This window comes from Malus domestica, chromosome 03 (assembly GCF_042453785.1).
Source record: "Malus domestica chromosome 03, GDT2T_hap1".
Classification (NCBI taxonomy): Eukaryota; Viridiplantae; Streptophyta; class Magnoliopsida; order Rosales; family Rosaceae; genus Malus; species Malus domestica.
The window spans coordinates 11,472,518-11,497,412 of NC_091663.1; the positions used below are offsets into that span (position 1 = coordinate 11,472,518).

A 24,895-nucleotide genomic window follows, 5' to 3' on the forward strand; every position below is an offset into this window, starting at 1 on the left:
AACCCTTCATGTAATCTATCCTATAAGATAGATACAAGTGGCAATAGACACTACTAAAAACTAAGATTACATCTCAGTTGTCCAATTGGTCTATAATCCAATGGTTCACATTTAAACTTAGAAACATTAAGAAAAACACAGCACACACACTTATATTCCAACAAAACAGCTCTCAGAGAACTGAAATGGACTCGTGGTGTTGTGTGAGGAATGTACAAAGGGAGTGTGGGATTTATATAAGGCTTGGAGTTGACATTGTGAAGGGTTGTGAAGAGTCAATGGGCAAGAGTAAGATTCTCGACATTTGTGTGATCCATTTCGCCGCATATGACAATATGAATAGTAAAAGTCTCTTCATATATCCCAAGGGACCACCGTAACCTTTCCAAATTGGTCACCAGCTGGTTAATTAACAAGTAGCTTGCATATTAGGGACAGGGCCGGTCCAGAGATTTTTGAGGCCCGGGACGACGTCAAAAAAAGTGTCATAACTTCATGTAAGAAAATTATTTATTTTCACATATAAGATTTCGAAAAAAATTATACTTAGAAAAACACTTCAAACTCAATAATAGAAACACAGAAAGACTAATTTATTTTTTATTGAGAGAGGGAAACAAAAAAAAAAATTCGAGCTTACAAGTAGATAGATGATGAGTTTTGTTTTCCATCTAAACTTTGAATGTGTTTTTGAATAAATTGTGTGATGTTTTTTTTCTTATTTACTAACATTGTCAATATGGGACTAAAAAATAATGATGTTTTTGAGTCTTTAATTTATATGCATTATTAATGAATGTGCACTAAATTAAACATTTTGATGACAAGTCATATAATTTGCAAATTTGGTCTACGTATTATTCTTTGTTGAAGATTAGACTTGAATTAAAACGAATATTTAAAAATAACAACCCACATAGCTACTAGATAGTAACTAAAAATAAATTAACAACCAAACAAAAATTTGTAAAAATTGAAAAAAATAAACATGCACATAGCATTTCGAACTTAGAACCTCTTGTTAATTTTAAACAACAAAAATCATTGTTTCTAATTAAACTTCTTGATCCTTTGACCAAATTTTATAAATTTATACTCTTATAAAAAGAAATTTGTAAAAAATGGAAAGTAAATAAACATACATGGTGTTTTGAACCCAAGACCTCCTTATTATTTTCAAATGACAAACCACCACTTCTAGTTAAATTTCTTTGTCTTTGAACCAAATTTTATAAATTTATACTCTCATAAAAATATATATAAATATACCACCCTAATAATTTTGGTGCCCCTAATTTTTTTGGGCCCTGGACGGTCGCCCTGCTTGCACTGGGCCGGCCCTGATTAGGGACAACCAAACCAAGTATTAATTAAGTCAATGAACTCCGAATTAAGTCGGCCTGGAATTTGTACACATAAAAGGAAACTACATTTTAATATTGTTTGTTTAATTGGAGTAAGGCTTATTAGTTGAAATGCCCCTTGAAACTGCCATTGAGTTTACTCATTGAAACTGGTTTTGTCTCACCTTGCCCCCTGAAACTAACATTTTCAACTCTTTTGTCTCACTTTAACCACTTATGTTAATGGATTGTTAAATTTAGGGGTGTTTTAGAGATTTCAGTTTTTACACATTTATTTACTTCTAGCCTACACACTAAACAAGTCTCAATTTTATTTTTGACAACTCTAATTCAAACGCATAAATTTTGTGCATTTTTAAAAATAAATTATTCAATCAATAGAAAAATTCCGATCAACAAAATCATTGTATCAACCAAAACAAGGGTTACATTTGTTCGTAGAGTCATTTCACTTGCAAGACATCCATGTATTGACTCGAAACTTTGCAATTAAAAAATATTCAATACAAAAAAAAAATCATTATACCATTAAGCTATCCTACCAAAAATACTTCCCAAACCAAACATTTAAAGCAAATGTGCACAGTTTGAACAAGCTCATGCCTAGTGGAATCGGTGCTCAACAATGTGAAATTTTTTGTTTCAAACTGTTCACACCTTTAAATGATTTTTTTGGTTTGGGAAGTATTTTGGATATGATAGCTTAATGGTATAATGATTTTGTTGTAATGAATATTTTCAATTGCAAATTTTTTAGCCAATACATGGATTTCTTGCAAGTGATGCTCGATGAACAAATGTAACCCTTATTTTGGTTGATATAATGATTTTGTTGCTTGGAATTTTTCTATTGATAGAATAATTTATTTTTAAAAATGCCCAAAATTTGTGCGTTTGAATTAGGGTTGTCAAAAATAAAATTGAGACTTGTTTAGTGTGTAGGATAGAGGTAAATAAATGTGTAAAAATTGAAATGTCTAAAATACCCTTAAATTTAACAGTCCATTAACAAAAGTGGGTAAAGTGAGACAAAAAAGTTGAAAATGTCAGTTTTTGAGGGTAAAGTGAGACAAAACCAATTTTAAGGGGTAAACTGAGACTCAATGGTAGTTTCAGAGGGCATTTTGACTAATAATCCTTGGAGTAATCCTTAGCTGCATAAACCTAAATTATATATATGCAAGTAGTAAACTATAACTTCGATTGGTTAATAATGCAATCTACGAACACCCAACTTGTAATATAATATAATTTCTGCAAACACTACGAAAATTTGCATGAGTCTTGAATGTGCTCTTGTCGAAAACGCTTAAATTTCGTGAATTCTCTCTAAGCCTATTATATTAGCAAGATGGAAGGTTTATGAAAAATTCACATATTTCCTACTACATACTTAGAAGTGCTTTGAAGAATTGTCTATTAGGTGCTTACAAAAAAAAAAAAAAAAAAGCACTGTAATTAAAACACATAATCTTATCAAAGCCACTTTTGATTATCCTAAAACACTTTAACCACTCCAAATGTATTGCCAAACATGCTCTAAAGTTGTGGCTATGGCCTACAATTAATTTGCTAGAACCCTTCGGACTGGTTTATTTGCACCTCACCATTCAAATTTTCCATCCATCACTACCCAATAATTTTAGCGGGTTTTGAAATTTTATCCTTACAAAAAATTGAAATTTAGTTAAACGCTGATATTAGATTACATATTGATTCTAGTCCTTTGGTGTATATTTTAATTCAAATTCAAATTCTGTTTTTGTTTTATTATCTATATATATTTTATTCAGATATTTAAATTTATGACTATGCATGTTCTAAATTAATTATTTTGTTTTACTTCCTCTAGTTATATACCTAAATGATAAAACATTAAAAAAGATAGTGACACATAAAAAAAATGTAAATACATAAGTGTATTGAAAATATATTAAAATGACTTCATGTAATTAAATATCAATATTGAATTATATTATAATGAATTAATGTACCTATATGTTTGTAGCGAAATGTATGTACCAACATATAGGTACTGAAATGTATTATATTGAATTAATATATTTAAATGTATGTACTGAAATAGATATACCAAAATATATTAAATAATTTAATTTACCTAATAAATGAAGAATACAAAGTGTATCTGAATATATTATGTAAAAAAAAAATTAGTTCACCTAAATGTTTACAACAAAATATATTACCATGAATGAAATGAAAATTAGAATCAAAAGTAATTAGTATATTAATTTTGGAATAAAAAAATAAAACATCTAAAGATGATTGATAAATGAGTTGATTAAATGTATCAAAGGCTTAGATTTTAATCTTACACAAGATTTTAGTTTAAAATTTTCTCTTTCAAGAATTAGAATAAAGTTTTCTAATAAATTTAATAGTACAAAAGATTTTGGTCTAAAATTTATCTTTTTCAAGAATTAGAATAAGGTTTTCTAATAATTCCAATGGTCTAACTTATTCTACCACACAATTACCGTTAAGAGCATCTCCAACGGAAGCACAATTGCCTTTGGACCCAAAAATGGTTCTCCAATGGTGGAAAAATTGGGATGCAGTTCGCAAAAGGCAGCAACCCTATTAGCTTACTGGGCTTGCGCCCGCGTGGAGAAGGCCACGAGATGTCTGCAACAGACAAGGAGGGGCCTACCCTACATGAAGCCACCGAGCCTAATGGCTCTAATTTCGTGCTACTACAGTCAGATTTCCAACGGTTTGTTGATTAGGACCGTTGGATTTCCATCATTTAAAAAATGAAAATTTTGCAGCTCCACCACGTGGCACTTTGTGAGCCTCTGATTTAAAAAATTGAAAAATTCGACGGCCAGGATTAATACAACTTAAAAAAAATAGATAAAGACTCATAAAAAAAACCAAAAAAATTTAAAAATCCAAAAAACTTACAAAGTTCTCACTTAAAAATCTTACAGAGTTCTACACACTTGCAAATTAAATATTTACAATTAAACAAAATTCTATAGTGACAATAACATTTGGGGATAAGATAAAGAAAACATTATATATATATATATATATATATATATATATATATATATATATATATATATATATATATTTGTGAATACTAATCACCCTTCCTATTTCTCTTTCCAACCGGTGGACTTGCACAAGGCAATAAAATTGTCCTTACCCTACACTAATGGATGGAGATGCTCTAAAACAAAATGAATTTAACATAAACTAATAGATTATCCTTTTCAATAGAATCAGTGGAGATGGTATATAACAAACACATGTTGCTAGAACCCTAATCTCTCTCTCTCTCTCTCCCTCCCATCTGCAAAACATGTACACACTCCTGCACTAGAGTATATAAGAACACAATAGAGTGTAACTTGTTCACTAAACATCAGAATAAATTATTTCCTTCATCAATATATTCAAGTGACTTTTTCTATGGTATCGATAGAAGTGACTAAAATTCGGATGTTTGTGTGATAGTACAAATATAAGGGGTAAATATATTACAAAAGAATATATACACCACCCGTTACTTGATATACAAGAAATTTCCGCAACTAAAGAAAACAAAACGAAAGAGAACACTTCAAATCTTCCAAAGTACAAGCGCCCTACAAGACTAATTTTCTTTTACATGTTCATCACTGAGTAGTCTCCTCTATTCAAAGCACAAAGATGGTTAAAGCAAAGCTATCTTTCCACGGCCACTGCAGGCAAGGCATGATCGCGCAGAAGAGCATTTTGTGCAGTAGCTCCATTTCTTTGGAAGCCTGATATCATTTCAGAAGAATTTGTTGGAAAAAATGGAGTCTAATTGGTGTATAAATCACATATAAAAACTACAAATAATTTATGCAATTAAATAAACAATTTAATGCATACTCATAAGAAAACACAATGCTAATGCACATGAAATTAGATTAGAACCATCTAAAAGTCAGTCGAGGCAAATGTTAGACATTTTGTCCTTAAGACAATTTTCCACCCAACAACGGTGCTCATGGTTGATTGGCACTTGTCTTTTAGGATACAACGACCACGTCCTTGTAATAGTGGCATTCCAAATCACAAGGCTCCAGTGAACCCCCGAATGTGTTGAACTCTCTCAGACTCACTTAATCTCTAAATATGACATGACTCACACGAACATGTATAACTCAACTAAAAAAAAATTGACTAATGACTTAATTTGATAGGCCGTTATGGAAGTGACTCTTCGTAATAGTTGTGTAGCACATCTCTTCAATTAAAAGGCAAGGGTTGCACCTTTTCTCTTAATTCAACAGTCACAACCCTATTCATGAATAGTCACAACCCATCATATATAATTTCCATTCAAATAAAATAGTTTAATTAACTATGAATTAAATTTTCCAACAGAATTTAAGTGTTGATCGAATGAAAATGAGTGAGAAAGAGAATTAAAGGTCCTAGAAGGAATGTGAGAGAAACTCAAAAGAAGTGTACATACCCTGCTGTGTATCGAGTGGCCATATTCTTAGAAGCCATTCTTGCCCTCTCAGCACTTTCGTCAGAGAGTTTCTTGAGTACAAAGCCTTCGCCTTTGCATTCAGGACATATACCAGAACCACGACAGGCTTCACATATTTTCATAGGAACCTGCACTTCTGAAAAGGAGTTCATTTGGATAGATAGCTAGCTCAAGCATACGAAAAGAGATGTGACGCGGTTATCATAATCGCCTATCAGTACTTTTTCCGTTGGCATTGAATTGTTACATGCTCTATCAATTTCCATTCATTAAAGAAATGAATTTATGTCTTTGTAAATTATTACTTAGCTGGAGATAATGCTTCATTGAGTTGGTTTTTGTTGTTTTATAATTATGTACATACCTCAGCTTCTTCAGCAGCTTTGGTTCTCTTTGCAAGAACCGCAGCTGCTGTACCAACGACTGAAGCAGCAATCGCTATTGAAGCCACTGTTTCAGGTAGGGCAGAAGATACCAATGATGATTGTCTTCTTCTTTGCTCTCGTGGCTTTACATTGACTGAAGAACAAAAGTCACAGTCCAATCAATAAAGTGATCACTATCAGAAGAGAATCGTTCAACACTATAGACTATAGTCCTTATAAATTTAAGTTAACAGAGCTATGAACTAAGTAAGTAATTTAACAAAGCTCTTGCTTGCATATAGGGAATTGTCACAAAGTTGATTAGCAATTGTACTTCAATCAACACTAAGTACCAAAGTAAGTGGTATGCATTGCAGCTTGTGAATTGTACAAAGAGAGCGTTAAGGAGTTAGTTTAAGGAATAAATTACCTTATACTTCACGTGGTAGAAACTAAGGAAAGAAAGAAATTGAAACCATAACTCAAATATTTTCAGGTGTATTCCTGTTGTTTACTGGGATGAGTCAAATACATCAGCTGGTAGAAAACGCAGAGCACAATATTGGAATTTTAAGTTTAAAACAATGAAATAAAGGAGCTGGAAGCACATCAAGCTAAATGAAAATATGCATGAACCATCATATGAAATGGCCTAAACTTCCATGTCTGAGTTAACATGAATAAACTGTTGACTTCGACCCAAATAAACTTCTCAATAAGAACAAGCAACCAACCCTATGTTGAAGAAATAAAGGATTCAAGATATTAAGTTGCTATAAGCTTTACCATTATACGACAGAACTATTTATAGTCGAAGGAATACAAGAAAGAAATGCATGAATTCAATGATTTCAGCATACACAAAAGCTTCGAATGGACTACTATATTTTTGGCCAAGAGAAAAAAGGACTAGCAAGTGATCAGAAACTAGAATTTTGATCCTTAATAATATGACAAAGAACAAACAAATGGAAATGTTATCACGTTATGATTGTAGTTTTCAGTTACACTTCTTACAAAAGCTCCTACTGTGCATATTTCGTGTTAATTTATAGCTTACAAGCCTCAAATCCAGACAAAAGAAGAGGATAAATGCAGTAAAACTTTTTATATATAGGTCCGATAATTCATTGTTTAACATCCCTAACTTCAAGCAACAGATTAGATCAGTGTTCCAAATCCCAATAGAGCTTACTTAACACTGTAGAAACAAGCACACGTAAAATCAGGTAAAAAAATTGTTCAACATGGCACCTGACTAGATAACAATGTACATGATTCTACAATAGTTTCTGCATAAGATTTGACAGTGTCAGTTGGGTCGTGTGTACAGGGAAGGAACTAGCATGATTGATGACCTAACCCTTGGGGCCGTGAGCATGCTGATTATTGGATTTATTGGGTGTTGCTAAACCTCACTTAATGTCGATTAAGGTTCTTCATTTTGGACCTTTGGTGACCATATGTACCAAAAAGATCAACAGTAGACACAATCAGATCCACCCGATATTAATAAAGAGAACCTTTGTTTAACTTTCACTCAAGATCAGGACCGCCCACATGATACATGTGAGTGCTTCAGTGTCAAGAAGAAATCAACCAAACATCGAATGAAAAACCAATTACCTACACAAATGGTAGAATCTAATTATGGATTATTTTCACCTTGCTTCCCACCAGCCACATTAAAGTTCAACCTAAATCCTAATCTCACCACCTTGCCTCTCCCCAACCCCATCTTACATTTTGCACTCCTGTCTACTTAAAAACGGCATTGCTCAGTAGAATCTCTGAACCCACATCAGCACAGGAAGCAAATACCACACCCATCAAAAGCAAGTTACTGAAATAAGAAGCACTTATGCTCTCAGAGAAGAAAGCTGTATAACTTAATTTCGCATCCACCAAACCAACCAAGAAGCACCTCCCAGGAAGATCAATTAACTCACTTTCTTTAACCAACATTAATTTTTAAGTGTCCCCATTTATTGGCATCCCCTCAACAATAACTTGAATGACAAATCAGTAGAAAAAAGGATCATCTTTCATGTTAGTTTTAATGAGGAACCCATGACAAGAGCAACCAGCTTCCTCCATTAAGATTAAATTTAATGGCTGTTGGTGGAATAACCAAATCATTGGAACCCACTTTCGTAATCACTCTTAAATGCAGAATAAATTCTACAATAATGTCAATCTTTGCGGGCATTCTCCGTTCATGGATTATCTCATTTTCTTACCATCCTTTTCTTTTATAACAATGCGGTAATCTAAACTATTTTGATCTACATGAGGGCGAGCACACTGCCCTGACCAACTGATCTAACCTTACCAACCATCTGTGCCAAGATTAAAATTCTAAAATAAAATCAATGATCAACAACTTCACTTTCTCTATAATGAACCACATGCATAAAATGGGAAGATATGCAGGTGCGCAATAAATACATACATAAAGCTTAGAAATTTGAAGGTTTGCTGCTTGAAATTAATCAAAGTTTGGGATATCTTACTCTTAGGAAGGGAAGAAAATGATATTTGGCGCACAGCCAACTCCATCGTTTACTGCGCTTCCGAGTGAGTATGATTGTAGTTCCGTTATCCTAACAACCTTATCTTGGCTGCTGGGTCTGGTCTTTATAACGCCCTTGGTTTTGCAGACAATTTCAGAAATGCCATTTTCTTTTTGGAGCTCAAAATGTGCATTTATTTGTGGCAGGAAATAAGGATGGGCAGAAGGGTACAGGACTCCATCATCACCCTCTATCACCCACCCTGATTAAATCTCAACCATCTATCACCCTCTCTCTCTCTCCCTCTCTCCCTCTCTCTCTCTCTTATTCTTGTCCGAGATTGCCAATTCACTCAACTCTCCCCTCTCTAGACCTCTCCTCCCTCGATCTCTCCTCCTTGAATCTCCTTTCCTCTCTCGCCGCCACCATCATCATCAGATTCGTCTGATTCGTTCTGTCTGATCATTTTTGTTCACCGCCTGCCGCCATTGAAACGGCAATTCCCGATCGGTTTCCAGCAGGCTTGAGGGTTCTAGTGGTCGACGACGACACCACGTGCTTGAGGATTCTTGAGCTGATGCTCCTCCGGTGTCCCTACCAGGGTATGCCGTTGATCTTCTAGCTAGGACCTCAGTGATTGGATATGCTTATGCTTTATTTGGTTCAGATTCTTGTTTTTTATGTCGAAAAATTCGATAGATGGATGCTGTTTGTTTTTGCCTATTCTCAGTTCATAAATTATATATATATAAATCAAATCAAATCAAATAAAAAAAGAAGAATTGGACCGTGGGACGGGTCCAGTAAATAATGGGTTGGGTGAGATCCGGTTTCAAAATTAACTGGACCGGTCCGTTCTATTACTGTTTAAAACAGGTAAGATGGGTTCCTCCAAAATTGGACCCGGCCCGGCCACGCCCAACCCTAGTAGGAAACTGGTGAAGATGGGACATTTGTGACTCAATCATACATTAAGGATTCGTATTCTAATTCTTTCAATATTAAAATGTTAATTTAAGTTTCTACTTTTTAGTTTTGATTTTAACAAAAAATGGTAACTATTCAGAAATACCAAATCTAATATTTATACTTGCGCGGTTATTATGACCATGGGACATGTGTGATTGTTTTCAACCCAAAAATACAAAAAACAAAAACGAAAAGAATCTCATATAAATTTCAAAAATGTCTCTACTTCTGTAACATGGAACATTGCATGCACTCATCTGTTCTTGCCGGATCGTAAAGATTTAAATTTAGATGTTTGAGTTTACAGCTTATTTTCTACTCAGTATTTTATTGTCAAAACTCTTGTAGGCGGGGTTAAGAAAAGATGTCTATAATACTAGACGAATGGTTATTCTTGGAAACTTTTCATATAAACCCTAGCTTTATCACTGAATAAGTATACGACCTACGGTATTGGTATCATTAAGAGGATTAAATTTTATGTGAAATGTAGCTGTTGATATCTACAATTCTCAAACCAACTTTTGTGATCAACAATAGCAAAGCCAAACACAACCACCCCCCCCCAAAAAAAAAAAAACAAAAAAAATTGTTACACATGAAGCAAAAATTGTTATGATAGCTACAGTGAGTCCAATTAAAAGTTGTTACACGTGATGCAAAAGATTTGCGTTGATGGCAGCATGCAAATTAATCCATACTTTCATAATTTACATTAATGTCTAATTTATTACTGATATAAAATACATTAATTTCTTCCCACTTATTTCATAAATCTGATATAAATTTTTAGGCAGTAGCATTTTGTTTGTTGGGAGCACTACAAAAAATATGGGCATTGCACATAATAAATTATTTGTGCCCCTTGAAGCCAAAGACCACCAACATATGTGCCGATAGACCAATAGCAATAATGCAGCAACTATAATATTGTTTGTGCCCTCTACAGGCGTGCCCTTTGGTAATAGGGCACAATATTGCTTTTGTGCTCCTAAAGAAAGCACCAATAATAGCCTATTTGTGCCTTAATTCTGACAAGCATGTCAGATGACAGACAATCATGCGCACAATTTTCAAATTGTGCCCAATAGGTTCTATTTGAAAAAATAAATAAAAATTTGAAACAAAACAAAAAAATTATAAATTTTTATAAAATCAACAAATCTCACAATATACATGTATTTCAGTTATTTACAACAAATCCCACATATTTACAACCAGCCTTTCTTTAGAATCCTATCCTCCTCTACTGCAGTCGTTGGACCCAAGTTCTTCATGCAATGTAACTTTGACCACATTCCCTTCTTGCCTATAAGGAATCTTAGTAAAAAGCATAGAGTAAGAAATATTTATACGTTACAAATAACATCCATTTCATCAAGATTATCACATGCAAACCACTCTAGTCTCCCAGGGAATTAAGGACATAATGACATTAGCAATTATTGAAAAACCAACCTAAGTGCACTTGACATATATATATTTCCCTTACCGTGAGCCATTTGATCATTCTCAGCATCAACAAATAGATCCCTAACATTTTTCTCAGTTTCACCAATGAACTTGCCCAAAACTTCAGGGCCATTAACAATCTATCACAGTTCACTAAAACAAAAATCTCATCAATCACCAATGTAGATAACAACTAACTTATATAAGGATAAGTTGCATATCCAAAATCATGCAGACATGCTCAAATAGCTTTGGAACCTTAAAATAATGTACTAGCATCAAAATACAAAAGTTGAGTTTCGGATCAAATACAACAAAAATAAAATATAAAATAAAATAACATACGCACACACACAAAAGTTGTTAAAAAAAATTACACAAAAATCATAGAAAAATAACAAAGGAAAAGTCCAAATTCAAGAAGAGTTTGTGATGTTGTGGTTGTTCAGCTGATAGACGACATCCATCGGCGAAGTCTGAGAGAGGCAGAGATGGGTTTGTTTGAATTTGAACCAGATCAAATCCCCTTTTGATTATAACTGTTGGGGCCCAAAAACGTCACACACCAATCCAATCAAGTCTCAAGGCTTAATTGTCATGCCAAGCCTACATTTAAACCCAAGCACATGCCAAGGCATGGGATCGACAAAGAATGTATTTATAAGCATGCCATGCCGCGATGATTAAGCCGGATGTTCATGCCATGCTCATGCGTATTCATCACGCTATGCTTCCTTAACCACAAATCATGCTAAGCCCAAGTCACATAATAGGGGCTTACCAAGTGGATTGTGGTGTGAATGGTTACGGAAGGTTATTGGATCTACGTGGAATCGGGGTCATGGAAGACTTTGGGCTGCTTGGGGGCCCAAAGATCCAAGCCCATACCCTTTGTAATCCACGCATGCATCATTGAGAGATAACTAACCTAGTTTATCCATTCCCCTAGGAAGCCAACCCCCTTAGTTAGGATTAAACTAGATTCTTGCATTAAATGCATGTTAAGCCTAGCAAGTCAGGCATTTAATGCCAACTTTCCATTCCCAGCCTGCACAGACAGCCAACGCATAAAAGCCGTGAGACTCGCTACCAGATTTAGCACATATGGAAGGCCGCCATGAGAAAGCCACGCCTTGGGAAAAAGTAATCTGCAGGTCTTAATAGTGCATTTAGTTTACACCAAAAGAGGAATAATAAGATAGCTAGGGAGAAATGGAGGGATGACCAAGCCACAAAGGGATATTCCCTTGAAATCTAGAGAATAACCCTTCACCTACATAAGGAGGGAGACAAGCCATTGGAGGGAAGATTCATAGTAACACAATGAGAGATAGAAGAAACGTAAGAAGAGAGAACCACTTAGGAAATAAGCCCAGAGAGTTCCAGTTAACCTATAAGCATACTACAAACCCCAAGCATCATCATCCATGCAACCTTAGTAATTTTCATAGCCTTCCATCAAACATCCCAGCCATTAAAAGCCTTACCATCACCCCAAGAAAGCCAGAATCATGCAGCTAAAAATGCCACACAACCATGAAAACCCTTTCTCTCTCATGTAAACTGATAATCTTCTAGCTTCCACACCACGCTTCACTTGAGCAAGTCATTATCTTGATCATTCATGCTATCTTCGAGTTGTTGATGTTACTAGAGTATTTCCTAAGACAAGCTAACTCTTTCGAGATATCTTGAGACTTGTTATGAATTCGTACCAATGGAGACAAGAAGACTTTCTCAGAGCCCAAGTCCACCTCGACCTAAAAGTCCCCCAACATAAATTGGCAACTTTGTCGGGGACAAGTCGTAATCTTCATTCAATGGCTCCCATATCCAAAAGAAGCACTACTAGGAGTGGCAATGCCTCAAATGTAAGCGAGGTTGCTTCCCTACTAGATGAGTCTTAACATGAAAGCTAACGCCATGAGAGCCAGAAGACGAATACAACATGCCAGACATTATTGCAGCTATTCATGCCTTGGGTGAAGCCCAAAAAGAAATTGATGCGTCCTTAAAAGAGTTGAAAAACTCAATCCCGAAGCCAAGTGAGAAAGCAAGTGACAAGGATTGCATGCTCATGGAAAAGTTTCTCAAGAAGAGTTAGTTGCTGATGTAGGCAAGGGTCCTGAGAAAGCACCATCCACTGTCACTCAGGAATATGCCATAGCCATGCTCGAAAAGAAGGTGCACAGGAGCTCAGATGATTGGAAATATGTTCCTGAGCCACCATATTCAACCAGCGTTCTCCACATGTCATATTCTAAGGGATACGAGACTCTCAACCTTGTTCTCTTTGACGGAAGAAATGGTAGCCCTAAGGAACATATAAGCTGTTTCATTTATGCTTTGGGTCCTCATGCCAGTGACTGCAACCTCTGTCTCAGGGAGTTCTCAAAAAGCCTAACTAATCGTGTCTATACTTGGTACAAAAACCTCATACCAGGTTTCATCCGGACCTAGGAAGAACTGACGGGCAGGTTCTATAAAAAGTACTTCCAGTATGAGGAAAGAGTCACGACAACTCAACTCAACAATACACGCCAAAAGCACAGGGAATATCTGGTGACTTTTGTTAAACATTTCCGAGACCTCGCCCTTGACTGCAATGATGAGAAGGACAAGGAAGCTTTGTGGAGATCAGCATAAGCAACATTGTAGCTGACTACATGGTCTATTTGGAGAACATCAGTATCAGCCAGTTCTCGAGGCTCCTGGAAGCAGTAAGGAAGACCAATTTTTCGGTCAAGCTTTCCACGGAGAAATCCTAGAAGATGAACAAGAATAAAGCTCATCATGCCTTAGCCGTGGATGACAGATCTGGCTACAACCCACGGAAAATTAAGGAAATTAAGAGTGATAGGGAAACCTATCCTCCATTAGCGTGCAGCGACGAGGAATGCCAGGTATTATCACTACCATCAGTATGTGGGCCATCCCTCTATTGTATGCCAAACTTTACGAAAAATTCTCCATGCAAAAATTCGTGAAGGAACTTTAGAGCTGCCATGCAAGACGTAAGCTATAGACATTGACCCTCTGTTGAAATGCCGAGGGAATGAGATGACAGATGTCATCACATGCTCTGGAGATGACGATGATTACCATCCATTGATCCTTGATCCTAAGCCACCGGAAGCCATTTGGGAACCGGCCAGGAACATGAAGAAGGCTTATTGGTGCAAATACTCCAAACCGCAGAGCTATGATACACCATGGCCTCAAACTGAAGGATGGGGAGATAAGGATACAAATCTCATGGATTTTGCCCCAAGCCTAAATGACGAAGACTTCACCATCGACATAGCAGAAGAATACAATGAGAAGGCCTTGGAATAATAAATGTTTAACCAGGAAATGATGGCAGAAACTTTGTATAGCCTTCCTGACATGAAAGCTGACGTATCTGAGCGTTACCTCTCCCCAGGGCAAGGGCCCACTGTAGCATAGGTCATTTAGAAAAACTTGAAGTTCAAATCCCTCTTTGACCAGCTTCAATACGACTCGGAAGCAAAGACTGCTGCTGCTGAAGCTCTCATGTATGTTTCCGATAACTATGGCTCTCAATGTTATGCTACCCAACCGCAAAAGGCTTTCCTCGAGAATAACAACATCATCATTTTCATTAACGAAGACATGGAAGTGGCTTTCCTTGACCACCGAATGCCACTGTACCTGGAAAGATAGATCAATGACATCTTCATCAGGCAAGCTTTGGTTGACATTAGTTCCTCTGTTAACATTCTGCCCTTGGCAATACTTACTGCAGCAGGCGCCCCAACGATAAATATGGTAAGGTCTCAAATCTCTATCAATGGGTTTGGGAATAGTAGTGAGGAAACTATTGGATATATTGAGATCGACTTGAAGATCAGCCCTATCAGGTCATTTACTAAGTTTTATGTGATAGACATCAATATAGCTTACCACGCTCTGCTCGGAAGTCCATGGATAAACAAGCACAGACTCGTAGCCTCCACCTACCAACAGTGAGTCAAAGGAATGATTGGGCTAAGGCCTATTCGTATCCCAGGAAACCAGATGTCATTCAACTTAGAAGAGGTTCACTATTCCGATGGTGAATTCTATAATGATTTCTCAAGTGCCGGAAGTGGTATATCACAGGCCTCAGGGATACCTTTACCCATTTGGAAGAAGTTCTAGATCTCAGTGACTAAGAATTCCTAGCCATTGTGAAAAAAGGAAAATGCATACAGCTAGAGCTAATGTCTTTGCCTATACTCCACTGCAATGCTCCAAGGTCGTGATGTCACGCCTCGGACCCAGGGTCGGTAGAAAACCTCGTGCTAGACGCGCGAGTAAAAGTAAAAATAAAAATGAAAAATGAAACTTTTCTTATACAAGTAACTCCAAAATACTTACAAGGTGTACAAGATAAATAAAAACACTTAAAATCCCTCGTCTAGCACAACCTTAGCTCATCTACCATTTGTTAATCATGTTGCAAACCTGCAAGGTCTAAAATATATAGGGTAAGCGAAAACACACCTCAGTAGGGATATAAGTCTTATCAAGGATAATCGTCAAGGCTAAACCAAGTGTCATGCTCATGTGATCAATCATAACATGTTATCAAACATAAACTAGATATCATGAATGCAACTTAACTTCAATTACCCAGCCCGTTAATCTATATAATAAAACAAGCGGACCTGCATGTCCCATACCATGCATTTTACCACTGCAGCGGTGCTCCGAATGCTTTATTATATAAACCAATCCTCGTAACTCAATCATACCAAGTACCCATTTGGTTGGTCATCTTGTTCTCCTGTCGGTCACCAGAGTCTCCATTACTTTGTACCATTCCTATAATTTCACTTTTGCCACCCTTAGTGGTCCCTACGAGAGTCGAACTTAACCACACAAAAGATAGTTCTATTTCCATTCCCCAATCCCGAATATTCCAGTAAGATCCTCCCACTCCAATATGCAATGACATATGCATGTAATTAACATTTTAACGATAATTTAGAATTTGTTAGTACCATAAATTGGGCCTCGTCTTTGGGCCTCATCCTTAAGCCCATGACAAATGTAAAAGGGGATGGAGCCCTTATTCTATAAAAGGGACTCTCCCTCACCCTCATTAGGGGGACCTCACATCCACAGAGTCTCATATTCATCCCTCACATCCAAACATAGGGCAATACCCTCTCAGCCAAACAAAGAGCAAAATGGCAAGGGCTACATCCACACAGAGCTCATTTGCCGATCTATTGTAATCCATACATTCATATAGAGAAATGGAATCAACATCAGTGTGGACGTAGCCCAAACATTGGGGTGAACCACGATACATCTTTGTGTTCTTGTGTGTTTGTGTGATTCACGGACAAATTTACGTTGGTCCAAAATCCTCTGGTTTTATGCATCAACATTTGGCGCCGTTTGTGAGAATCGACACGAAAAGCTATGTCAGTTCTCTTTCATTTTTTCATCTCACCACTGTGAAACCTCACCACAATATCCACCGTGAATCTGCAGAAACCCAAGAACCAAACACCCGCAGAGTCACTGCAAAACCCATCTCTCAAAAATGCAGAAATGAAAACTTCTAAACTCAACCACAGTTTCTTCCCCCCTTTTCTCTATCTCTCTCTATACATACACAATTCAGCCGTTATATATATATATATATATATATATGCACAGACCCGAGTCATCTTCTTTTTTCCCTCTCTCTGCACAAAGACCACGACAAAAAACAGACAGAGTCTGATGACGACGAAGACGATGATCAAAGGGCTTGTTCACTTCGTGTTCGCAGTCTACTTGGTTTCTCTACCGTCGAGTATCCAACTGCCTGTGGATGGGCGGGTTTTCTTGCTAAAAAAACCCAACCCGGAAAATGTTTTCGTCACTGCTCGTTGGTTGGTCGCTCAGAATTCCTGGGGAGTCTTGAAATTCCAGTGGTCTGCTGTGGTTGGAATTAGGATGGGGACAAGGTCCCAGCAACAACCAGGCCTAGAATGAGCAGGGCAGGACGACGACGACATGGCCGGGGGTCAGTCCGTCTTCATGAGCGGCAGCGTGGGCTCGCCCTCCAACCGCAGCGAGCAGACCATGGCCACACCCGTCAGCGACAACAGTTTTCTTCGACTGAACCATCCCAACATTCCCGACGATGACGCCGGCTCTAACAGTTGTTTAGAATGCAGAGCCAGCAAACCCACTGATTATTCGGCTGAGAAAAGCGACCATGCTGAGGTCAAGGAGACCCTGAGGCTGTTCAATAAGCATTACCTTTATTTCGTCAAAAAGAAGAAAGAGTAGGAAGTGACAGCAATAAAGGTAGACGATGGATGAGTGGGTTATCAGAGAATATGCGTACTATAGTGCAGTGTGCAACATAAGCATGACAGCCCAGAAGATGCCCACCAACAATGAAACTTTCATCATGAAAAAACTTATCTGAAAAAGCCACGGGAACAGCAAGATAAGATTCTCCTTTTTATTTTATTTTATTATTTTATTACTTTATTATTATCTATTAACATGATGGCATATTAGTTAAATAATATAATCGTTCCTTTACATGTGATATCACAATGATCATTATCATAAAACGTGGTAAAAGTCTGTACATCCACTACACCATTTACATTATGTAATGATTTTATCACATGCTCACTGTAAAAAACATTACAAAGCACATCACATAAAGTTATATATATATATATATATATATATATATATATATATATATATATATATATATATATATATATATATATATATATATATATATATATATATAATGATGAACTAGTGTGGCTTAACCCTGTGGACAATCATAAACTTTTATGGGATGATGGAATGTGTATTGATACTAGCAGAGGGGCAGTTGTCAGGTACTTGATTGGAAAAGCTTTAAAGGGACCACTTGGGCCTGCACAACAAGAAGTGCTGACATCAAGTCTTGTTGGAGCTGGCAAATGACCCAAAACTTGATACTTTACAGTGCTCTTCAATATAGACATGAGTCTGCACTCAATGGAAGTGGTGAACAGGCTTATTACAGCAGTTGAACTTCCTTCCGGGTTCATACACATGTACATAACAAATTACTAATGGGCCACATGCTTATGGTGACAAAGATTCAGTCCGAACAATGATCTCTTGTCTAACCCGACAAGCGGACCCGAGTCATGTCGAGAATCAACTCATAATGAGTGCATGTCGACATAAAGTAGATACTTGCAATGAGGAATACCACGAGCCGAGCCGCCTCGCAGCGAGCATAACCTCTAGCCGAGCAGCCTCGCAACGAGCACCGCTTCCAACCAAGCAACCGTCTCGCCGCGAGCATAGCCTCTAGCCGAGCAGCCTCACAACAAGCATCGCCTTCAGCCGAGTAGTCTCGTAACATATGATACCTCTAGCCGAGTATTGCTTTATGTTGAGCATTGCCTTGTGTTGAGTACTGGTTCAAGACATCTAGCCACTTCGGGCCGTACATGGATTTAATTTGAAGTCTCTAGCCAAAAGACTATCTTGACTGAAGACTTGGGGGACTTCTGTTAGTACCATAAATTGGGGCTCGTCTTTGGGCCTCATCCCTAAGCCTTTGACAAATGTAAAAGGGGAGGGAGCCCTTATTCTATAAAATGGACTCTCCCTCACCCTCATTAGGGGGACCTCACATCCACAGAATCTCATATTCATCCCTCACATCTAAACAGAGGGCAATACCCTCTCAACCAAACAGAGAGCAAAATGGCAAGGGCTGCATCCACACAGAGCTCCCTTGCCGATCTATTGTAATCCATACATTCATACAGAGAGATGGAATCAACATCAGTGTGGACGTAACCCAAACATTGGGATGAACCACGATACATCTTTGTGTTCTTGTGCGTTTGTGTGATTCATGGCCGGATTTACGTTGGTCCAAGATCCTCCGAATTTTGTGCATCAACAGAATTATTAACAAGCACAATAATATATCAAGTTCCAAACAAGCAATTATATAAATTATTTGCGTACCAAATAGAACACATATTTCACAAAGCTTAAATAAGACAAATACCCCAATAGTGATGAGTTCCTAAAAAACCCCTACCTCAATTCCAAAGCTGAAATAAAGTTCCACGCCAGTACTGTAATAGCTAAGCTCCACGTACTTGAGCAAGCTCTTTGATCACTCCTAATGCTATGTATTTCTTCCATTCTATTTTCTTTTCTAATCTCTCTCTAAACATATATAATATATATACACACACGTACATACATATATTACATATACACACCACCTCTACATAATAACACTTGCATGCATAGCATGCATTTATCAAACAATTCATGTTTGAAACCAAAGATAGGAAAGTCCTATTTATACTAGGATATGACGGTTGCAAAAATGATAGCTAGCCACATAGACATAATCCTTCTTTCCTATAGCAATTTGGATTGGTAAAAATGATAGCTAGCCACATAGACATAAATAGGATGAATGGTAATTCACCTCAGCTAAAAGTTGGATAAGGATAAAATCACAGTAGTAATATTACCTAAAATAAACTTTAAAAATATGGGATCTCACATGTGCTTCCCCGACGGCCGCGTCGTTTACCACTTATGACAGGTTGGGGGGCCTAACCACATTGAGTGGGAAAGCCTCAAGTATGGAGACATTGCACACCAAGCAAATGAAGTTCCCAAGGAAGTTAAAGACATGCCTGCACATGTTGCCGAGGATGAATCCATGCAGAAAATCATGCATGCACCAAAATGCATGCATGATGAATCCATTGCAATGGCAGAAAAGCTTGAAGAGGTAAACCTAAGTGATAATCCTTGATGCGAAAATTAACTTAAAACTCAAATTTAACCCTCTTTTGACAATTGTAGTATAAGTACAAGTAGGGATCGTTCTGGACCGGGGATTAGGAGGGCTTGCTAATAACCTCTAAACTGACTCAAAAACATAAAACTAAACTTAAAAACACTTAACAAGACTCACAAGACTCAAAGCAAACTTAAAATACTCAAAACAGCTTAAAACAACCAAATAAACTTAAACTAGACACTAGGAATGACTTTGGACGAAAATTGACTTTTACTTGAATCAAAACACTTAAAAACACAAACTAAAACAGATTTGAAACACTTTGAAACAAGGAACTAAAAGGGGGGGTTTTGATTTGGATGAAGTTGAAACAATCAAACAAGCATGAAAAACTAGACAGATTGTAAAACAAATTTGAGAAATAAGATGATGGATGAGATAGCTAGAGGCTTTTTCTCCACACATGACATGTATGCAAACAACTCGATTTCCAGTTACTACTTCATTGAATTATAAACGACAATGCCCCAAATTAACCGTGACATCACTAGTTAACCCTTAGATTTTTCTTGTATTATTGGATTGGATGACATCATTCGACAACCCAAAACATTCTTCAAAAGTTCTCTACATGACATCATAATAGAGATACAATCAAAGATCATTACGTTTAATGAAAATCATAAGCATTGACAAAGCACTTGCAACTATGACATCATGTTACTCATGCTAGAATTAAACTTAACGCGATCGTTTATAAGCGACCTCCACTACTTATGAATATAAGTTTGTAATGATTATGTGAAACTTTTTTATATTCTAGCATCGGATTTATGCATGCCAATTAAGTGTCGACCCTTAATCAACAAATACAACTAAGTTATCAATCAAATAGTTAAGCCAATTGCATTTACGATTCAAGAATTCATAACTGCAATTTATCAAATCATATTACACACATAATCATCGCTTTGAAATCACCCCTAGCCAAGAGGAGTTTAGCCACTCATATTCACAAAAAAACAAAAGAAAATGAATTTAAACATTGGAAACAAAAGAAACAAAACACCTAAACGCTCAAACGATCCAAGTTGGACAGCAAGCATGTCTAAGCACTTTCCTTCCCTTCCTTTACTACGGCACAAGGTGTTGGTAAGTGTTTGAAGGTTTGTTTGTATAGAGGAATGGACGTGAAGATGAATGGATGTGTTTGGATGAATGTTGTATTGAATGCGGCAAAGAATGGAGAATTGTGTAGATGATGTGTGTGTGTGTGTGTTTTGGATTGATATATGTCTCTTATGGTGAAGGGTAGATGAATGTATTTATAGGCTAGGGAGAGGATGTAGTGGGTGGTGGTAATGAGTGGATGTAGTGGTAGGTGAATGTGTTGGGTGGTTATAATGAGTGGATGTGTTGGGTGAAATGAGTGGATGTAGTGGTAGGTGAATGGATGTGTTGGGTGAAATGAGTGGATGTAGTGGTAGGTGAATGTGTTGGGTGGTTGTAATAAGTGGATGTGTTGGGTGAAATGAGTGGATGTAGTGGTAGGTGAATGTGTTGGGTGACATGAGTGTGCTAAAATGGTCATTTATAGGGAGAGGATGATGCACAAACTTCAAATTTCGTCCATTCCTTTTGCTCCAAGCATATGTTATCCATTCTATGCCAAAAAATGCTCCAAAATGCACTTCTTTGCCACATTAATCCTTTGGACCTACAAACACACGAAAATAGCTTAAAATACTAAAATAACTACGAACTAACAACATAAATTCCAAGAAACAAGCTAACTAAGTCGCATAAATATGCTCCTATCAATCCTTCTATGCAAAAATTGATTTCTATTAGTGTTTACTTAACTGTTGAGGAAAAGAAAGAACTAGTCAGCCTGCTAAAGGAGTTCAAAGACATATTTGCCTAGATCTATGAAGAGATGCCAGGCCTTGACCCGAACTTAGTGTGTCACACGCTAAATACACAGTTTGGGATCAAGCCCATCTGGTAGCAAATGAGGAATTTCCACCCATAAATAGAAGCTAAAATCAAAGTTGAAGTAGAAAAGCTCTTTACAACCAGATACATCAAGCCTATCAAGCATCTTCTTTGGCTAGCCTACATCATCCCAATAAAGAACATCACTATTCAAATCCAGATTTGTATTGATTACCGAGATCTCAATGCAGCATGCCCAAGAGACGAGTTTCCACTGCCTAACATGGACATCATGATCGATTCAACCTCAGGGTAAGGCCTGATGTCGTTCACGGATGGCTTCAGTGGGTATAATCAAATCAAGATGTCTGCCAAAAATGTTGAGAATACAGTTTTCCACACGCCATTTGGAAACTTTTACTACACAGTCATGCCATTTGGACTAAAAAATGCAGGTGCCACCTATCAGGGAGCAATGATGGTAGTCTTTCACGACATGATGGGGAAGGAAGTGGAAGATTGTGGATGTACTCGTTGTGAAATCCAAAACCGGGGAAGGGCACTGGGAAGTGCTAAGGAAAGTACTAGGAAGATGTCGAGCATATGGGTTGAAGATAAACCCTAAGAAATGAGCTTTTGGTGTTTCCTCAGGCAAGTTCATGGGCTTCTTGGTGCATCGACGTGACATCGATGTAAATCCAGACAAGGTGCACACCATCTGAACGCTCATGCCCCCGACAAACGCAAAGCAGCTTAATGGGGAAGTTGTCCTACATTCGCCGCTTCATCCCAGGATTAGTAGCAGCAACATGAGCCTTTACCCCACTGCTTAAGAAAGGGAAGGAATTTGTGTGGACCAAGGAATGCATATAAGTCTATCAATAGGTCCAATAGCTAGTCACCAACCTTCCTACCATGAAGGCACCAGTCTCAAGCATTTCGCTCAAGCTCTACTTAGCCGCAACAAGCACTGCCGTAAGAGCCCTGCTTGCCCAGGACAGTCCAACCGAGGAAAAAACACAAATTTACCATGTCAGCCGACAACTAAGAGGCGCCGAAACCCGCTATAAGAAGACAGAACACCTCTGCCTAGCTCTTGTCTACACATCACAGCAGCTACGCCACTATTTCCTAGCCCACAAGTTACACCTTATGGTAAAGTCTGACCCAGTAAGGTACTTGCTCACTAGACCTATATTGTCTAGCCGTTTAGCTTGTTTGTTGCTCCAACTTTCCAAATTTGATATTATATGTGTGACACCTAAGGCTATCAAATGCCAAGTTGTGTAGACATGTTAGCATTATTCCCCAAAGAATAAGAGACCACCATTTCCAAGGAAGTCCCTAGTACGCTGCCAAATATAGATGCCGCCGCTGTAGGAGATGAGTCATGGGTCATGCATTTCGATGTTTCTTCCATAACCACGAAAAGAAGAGTTGGTATTGTACTTGCCAATCCAGATAGCCAAGCTACTGCCCTAGCCTTCAAGCTAAGCTTTTCATGTACAAACAATGTAGCTGAGTATGAGGCTTTCATTATAGGCCTTTTCCACAGCCAGGGAAATGGGCACAATAAGGATACAAGTCATAGGGGATTCAAATTTGGTCCTAAGCCAGGTCCAGGGAAGCTTCACGGTGAAGGAAGTAACCATGGCACCATATCGCATTATGTCCGAGAAACTCATGACAAGCTTCAAACAAATGGTGTTGGAATATATTCCCGGCACAACCAACAAGTATGTGGATGCCCTAGCCACACTTGGCTCCAAGCTTACCTTCGTCGAAGAACAACCCAACATTGCTGTAATCAGAAGAGAGGCCCCAGCCATTGACGCATCCTTCCTAGAGGAAGCTTCAGAAGGTGACGATTGGAAGGAAATTGTCAGAAGTGAACCTTCCAAGCCAAACAGAGAGCATAACATCAAATGCCTTAAGGAGTAAATCCATGTTACTAGGACACTCTACAAGTGTCTGCCCAAATGAGTGCTAACCTGATGCCGTGGACCAAAAGAAGTATAAGAACGGTTACACGAGATCCATGAGACTACATGCGGAGTCGACCAAGTTGTGAGTCTCTATCCCCGACTACAACTAAATGGGTACTACTGGCCAGAGATGAAGTAACAAGCCACATGCATCCAAGCCAATTGTCCAAAATGCAGTAGAACATTTTCTCTAGAAAATGCATTTGTTATTTCCATCACTAATGATTGAAGGTCCTCATACCTGACATTCTTTATTGATGGAACACTACCAAGCAATGTTAGGGATGCATGCAAGTTGAAAGGGACAACCAAGAGGTACTTCGTGGATGGGGCAACTCTATACCGGAAGAGATTCAATGGGGAACCATTGAGATGTAATGGGCCATTCGAGTCCTCAAAAGTCATGCAAGAAGTACATGCTGGAGAATGGGGCGAGCACCAAGGAAGAAAAAAACTACACAAACAACTACTGAGCCTGGGATACTATTGGCCAACCATGAGGGAAAACATGCACAACATGGTCAAGCAATGACATTCATGCCAAGTTCATGGAAACTTGATCTACAAGCCTCTAACGTTACTACAAGACATGCGTACTCCATGGCCATTCCACACTTAAGGGCTTGATTTGATAGAAACAATCAATCCAACTTCTAAAGGCCACGTATGGATCCTAGTAGCCACTGAGTATTTCACAAAATGGGTAGAGGCAATCCCTCTCAAGAAAGCAACAGGAGCAGTAGTATCCAATATCATCAGGGAATGCATCGTTTGTTGATTCAGTATACCTTACAAAATAGGAAGTGACAATGGCATGCCTTTTTTGAACAAATAAGTAAGTGCCACACTTGATGTTTACGGGATCAAGCACCACTGCTCCACGCTATATTATCTTCAGGGAAACGGTCAAGTCAAACCCATAAACAAGACACTGTTGAGAATCCTAAGCAAGATGGTACACAACTACACTAGGGTCTGGAACACACATCTTTCATACATCCTATGGGC

At 37.8% G+C, this 24,895-nt stretch overlaps 1 protein-coding gene across 3 annotated transcripts in view; it reads right to left on the reverse strand.

The window, feature by feature from the left end:
* Positions 1–4,818: 4,818 nt before the first annotated feature.
* Positions 4,819–24,895, reverse strand: part of LOC103423270 (uncharacterized) — a 41,194-nt gene continuing 21,117 nt past the window's right edge. Inside the window, exons 1-5 of one of the 3 annotated variants that reach the window (XM_070818316.1) lie at positions 20,469–20,696; positions 8,738–9,579; positions 6,224–6,378; positions 5,839–5,987; positions 4,819–5,137 (exon numbers count right to left, since the gene is read on the reverse strand). In XM_070818316.1, the coding sequence (XP_070674417.1) occupies positions 5,047–5,137; positions 5,839–5,987; positions 6,224–6,378; positions 8,738–8,783 (441 nt within the window). In that variant the 5' untranslated portion in view covers positions 8,784–9,579; positions 20,469–20,696 and the 3' untranslated portion in view covers positions 4,819–5,046. Of the gene's footprint in view, positions 5,138–5,838; positions 5,988–6,223; positions 6,379–8,737; positions 9,760–20,468; positions 20,697–24,895 lie in introns of those variants that run through there. The other 2 variants (XM_008361342.4, XM_029099835.2) reach the window with 2 other exon arrangements.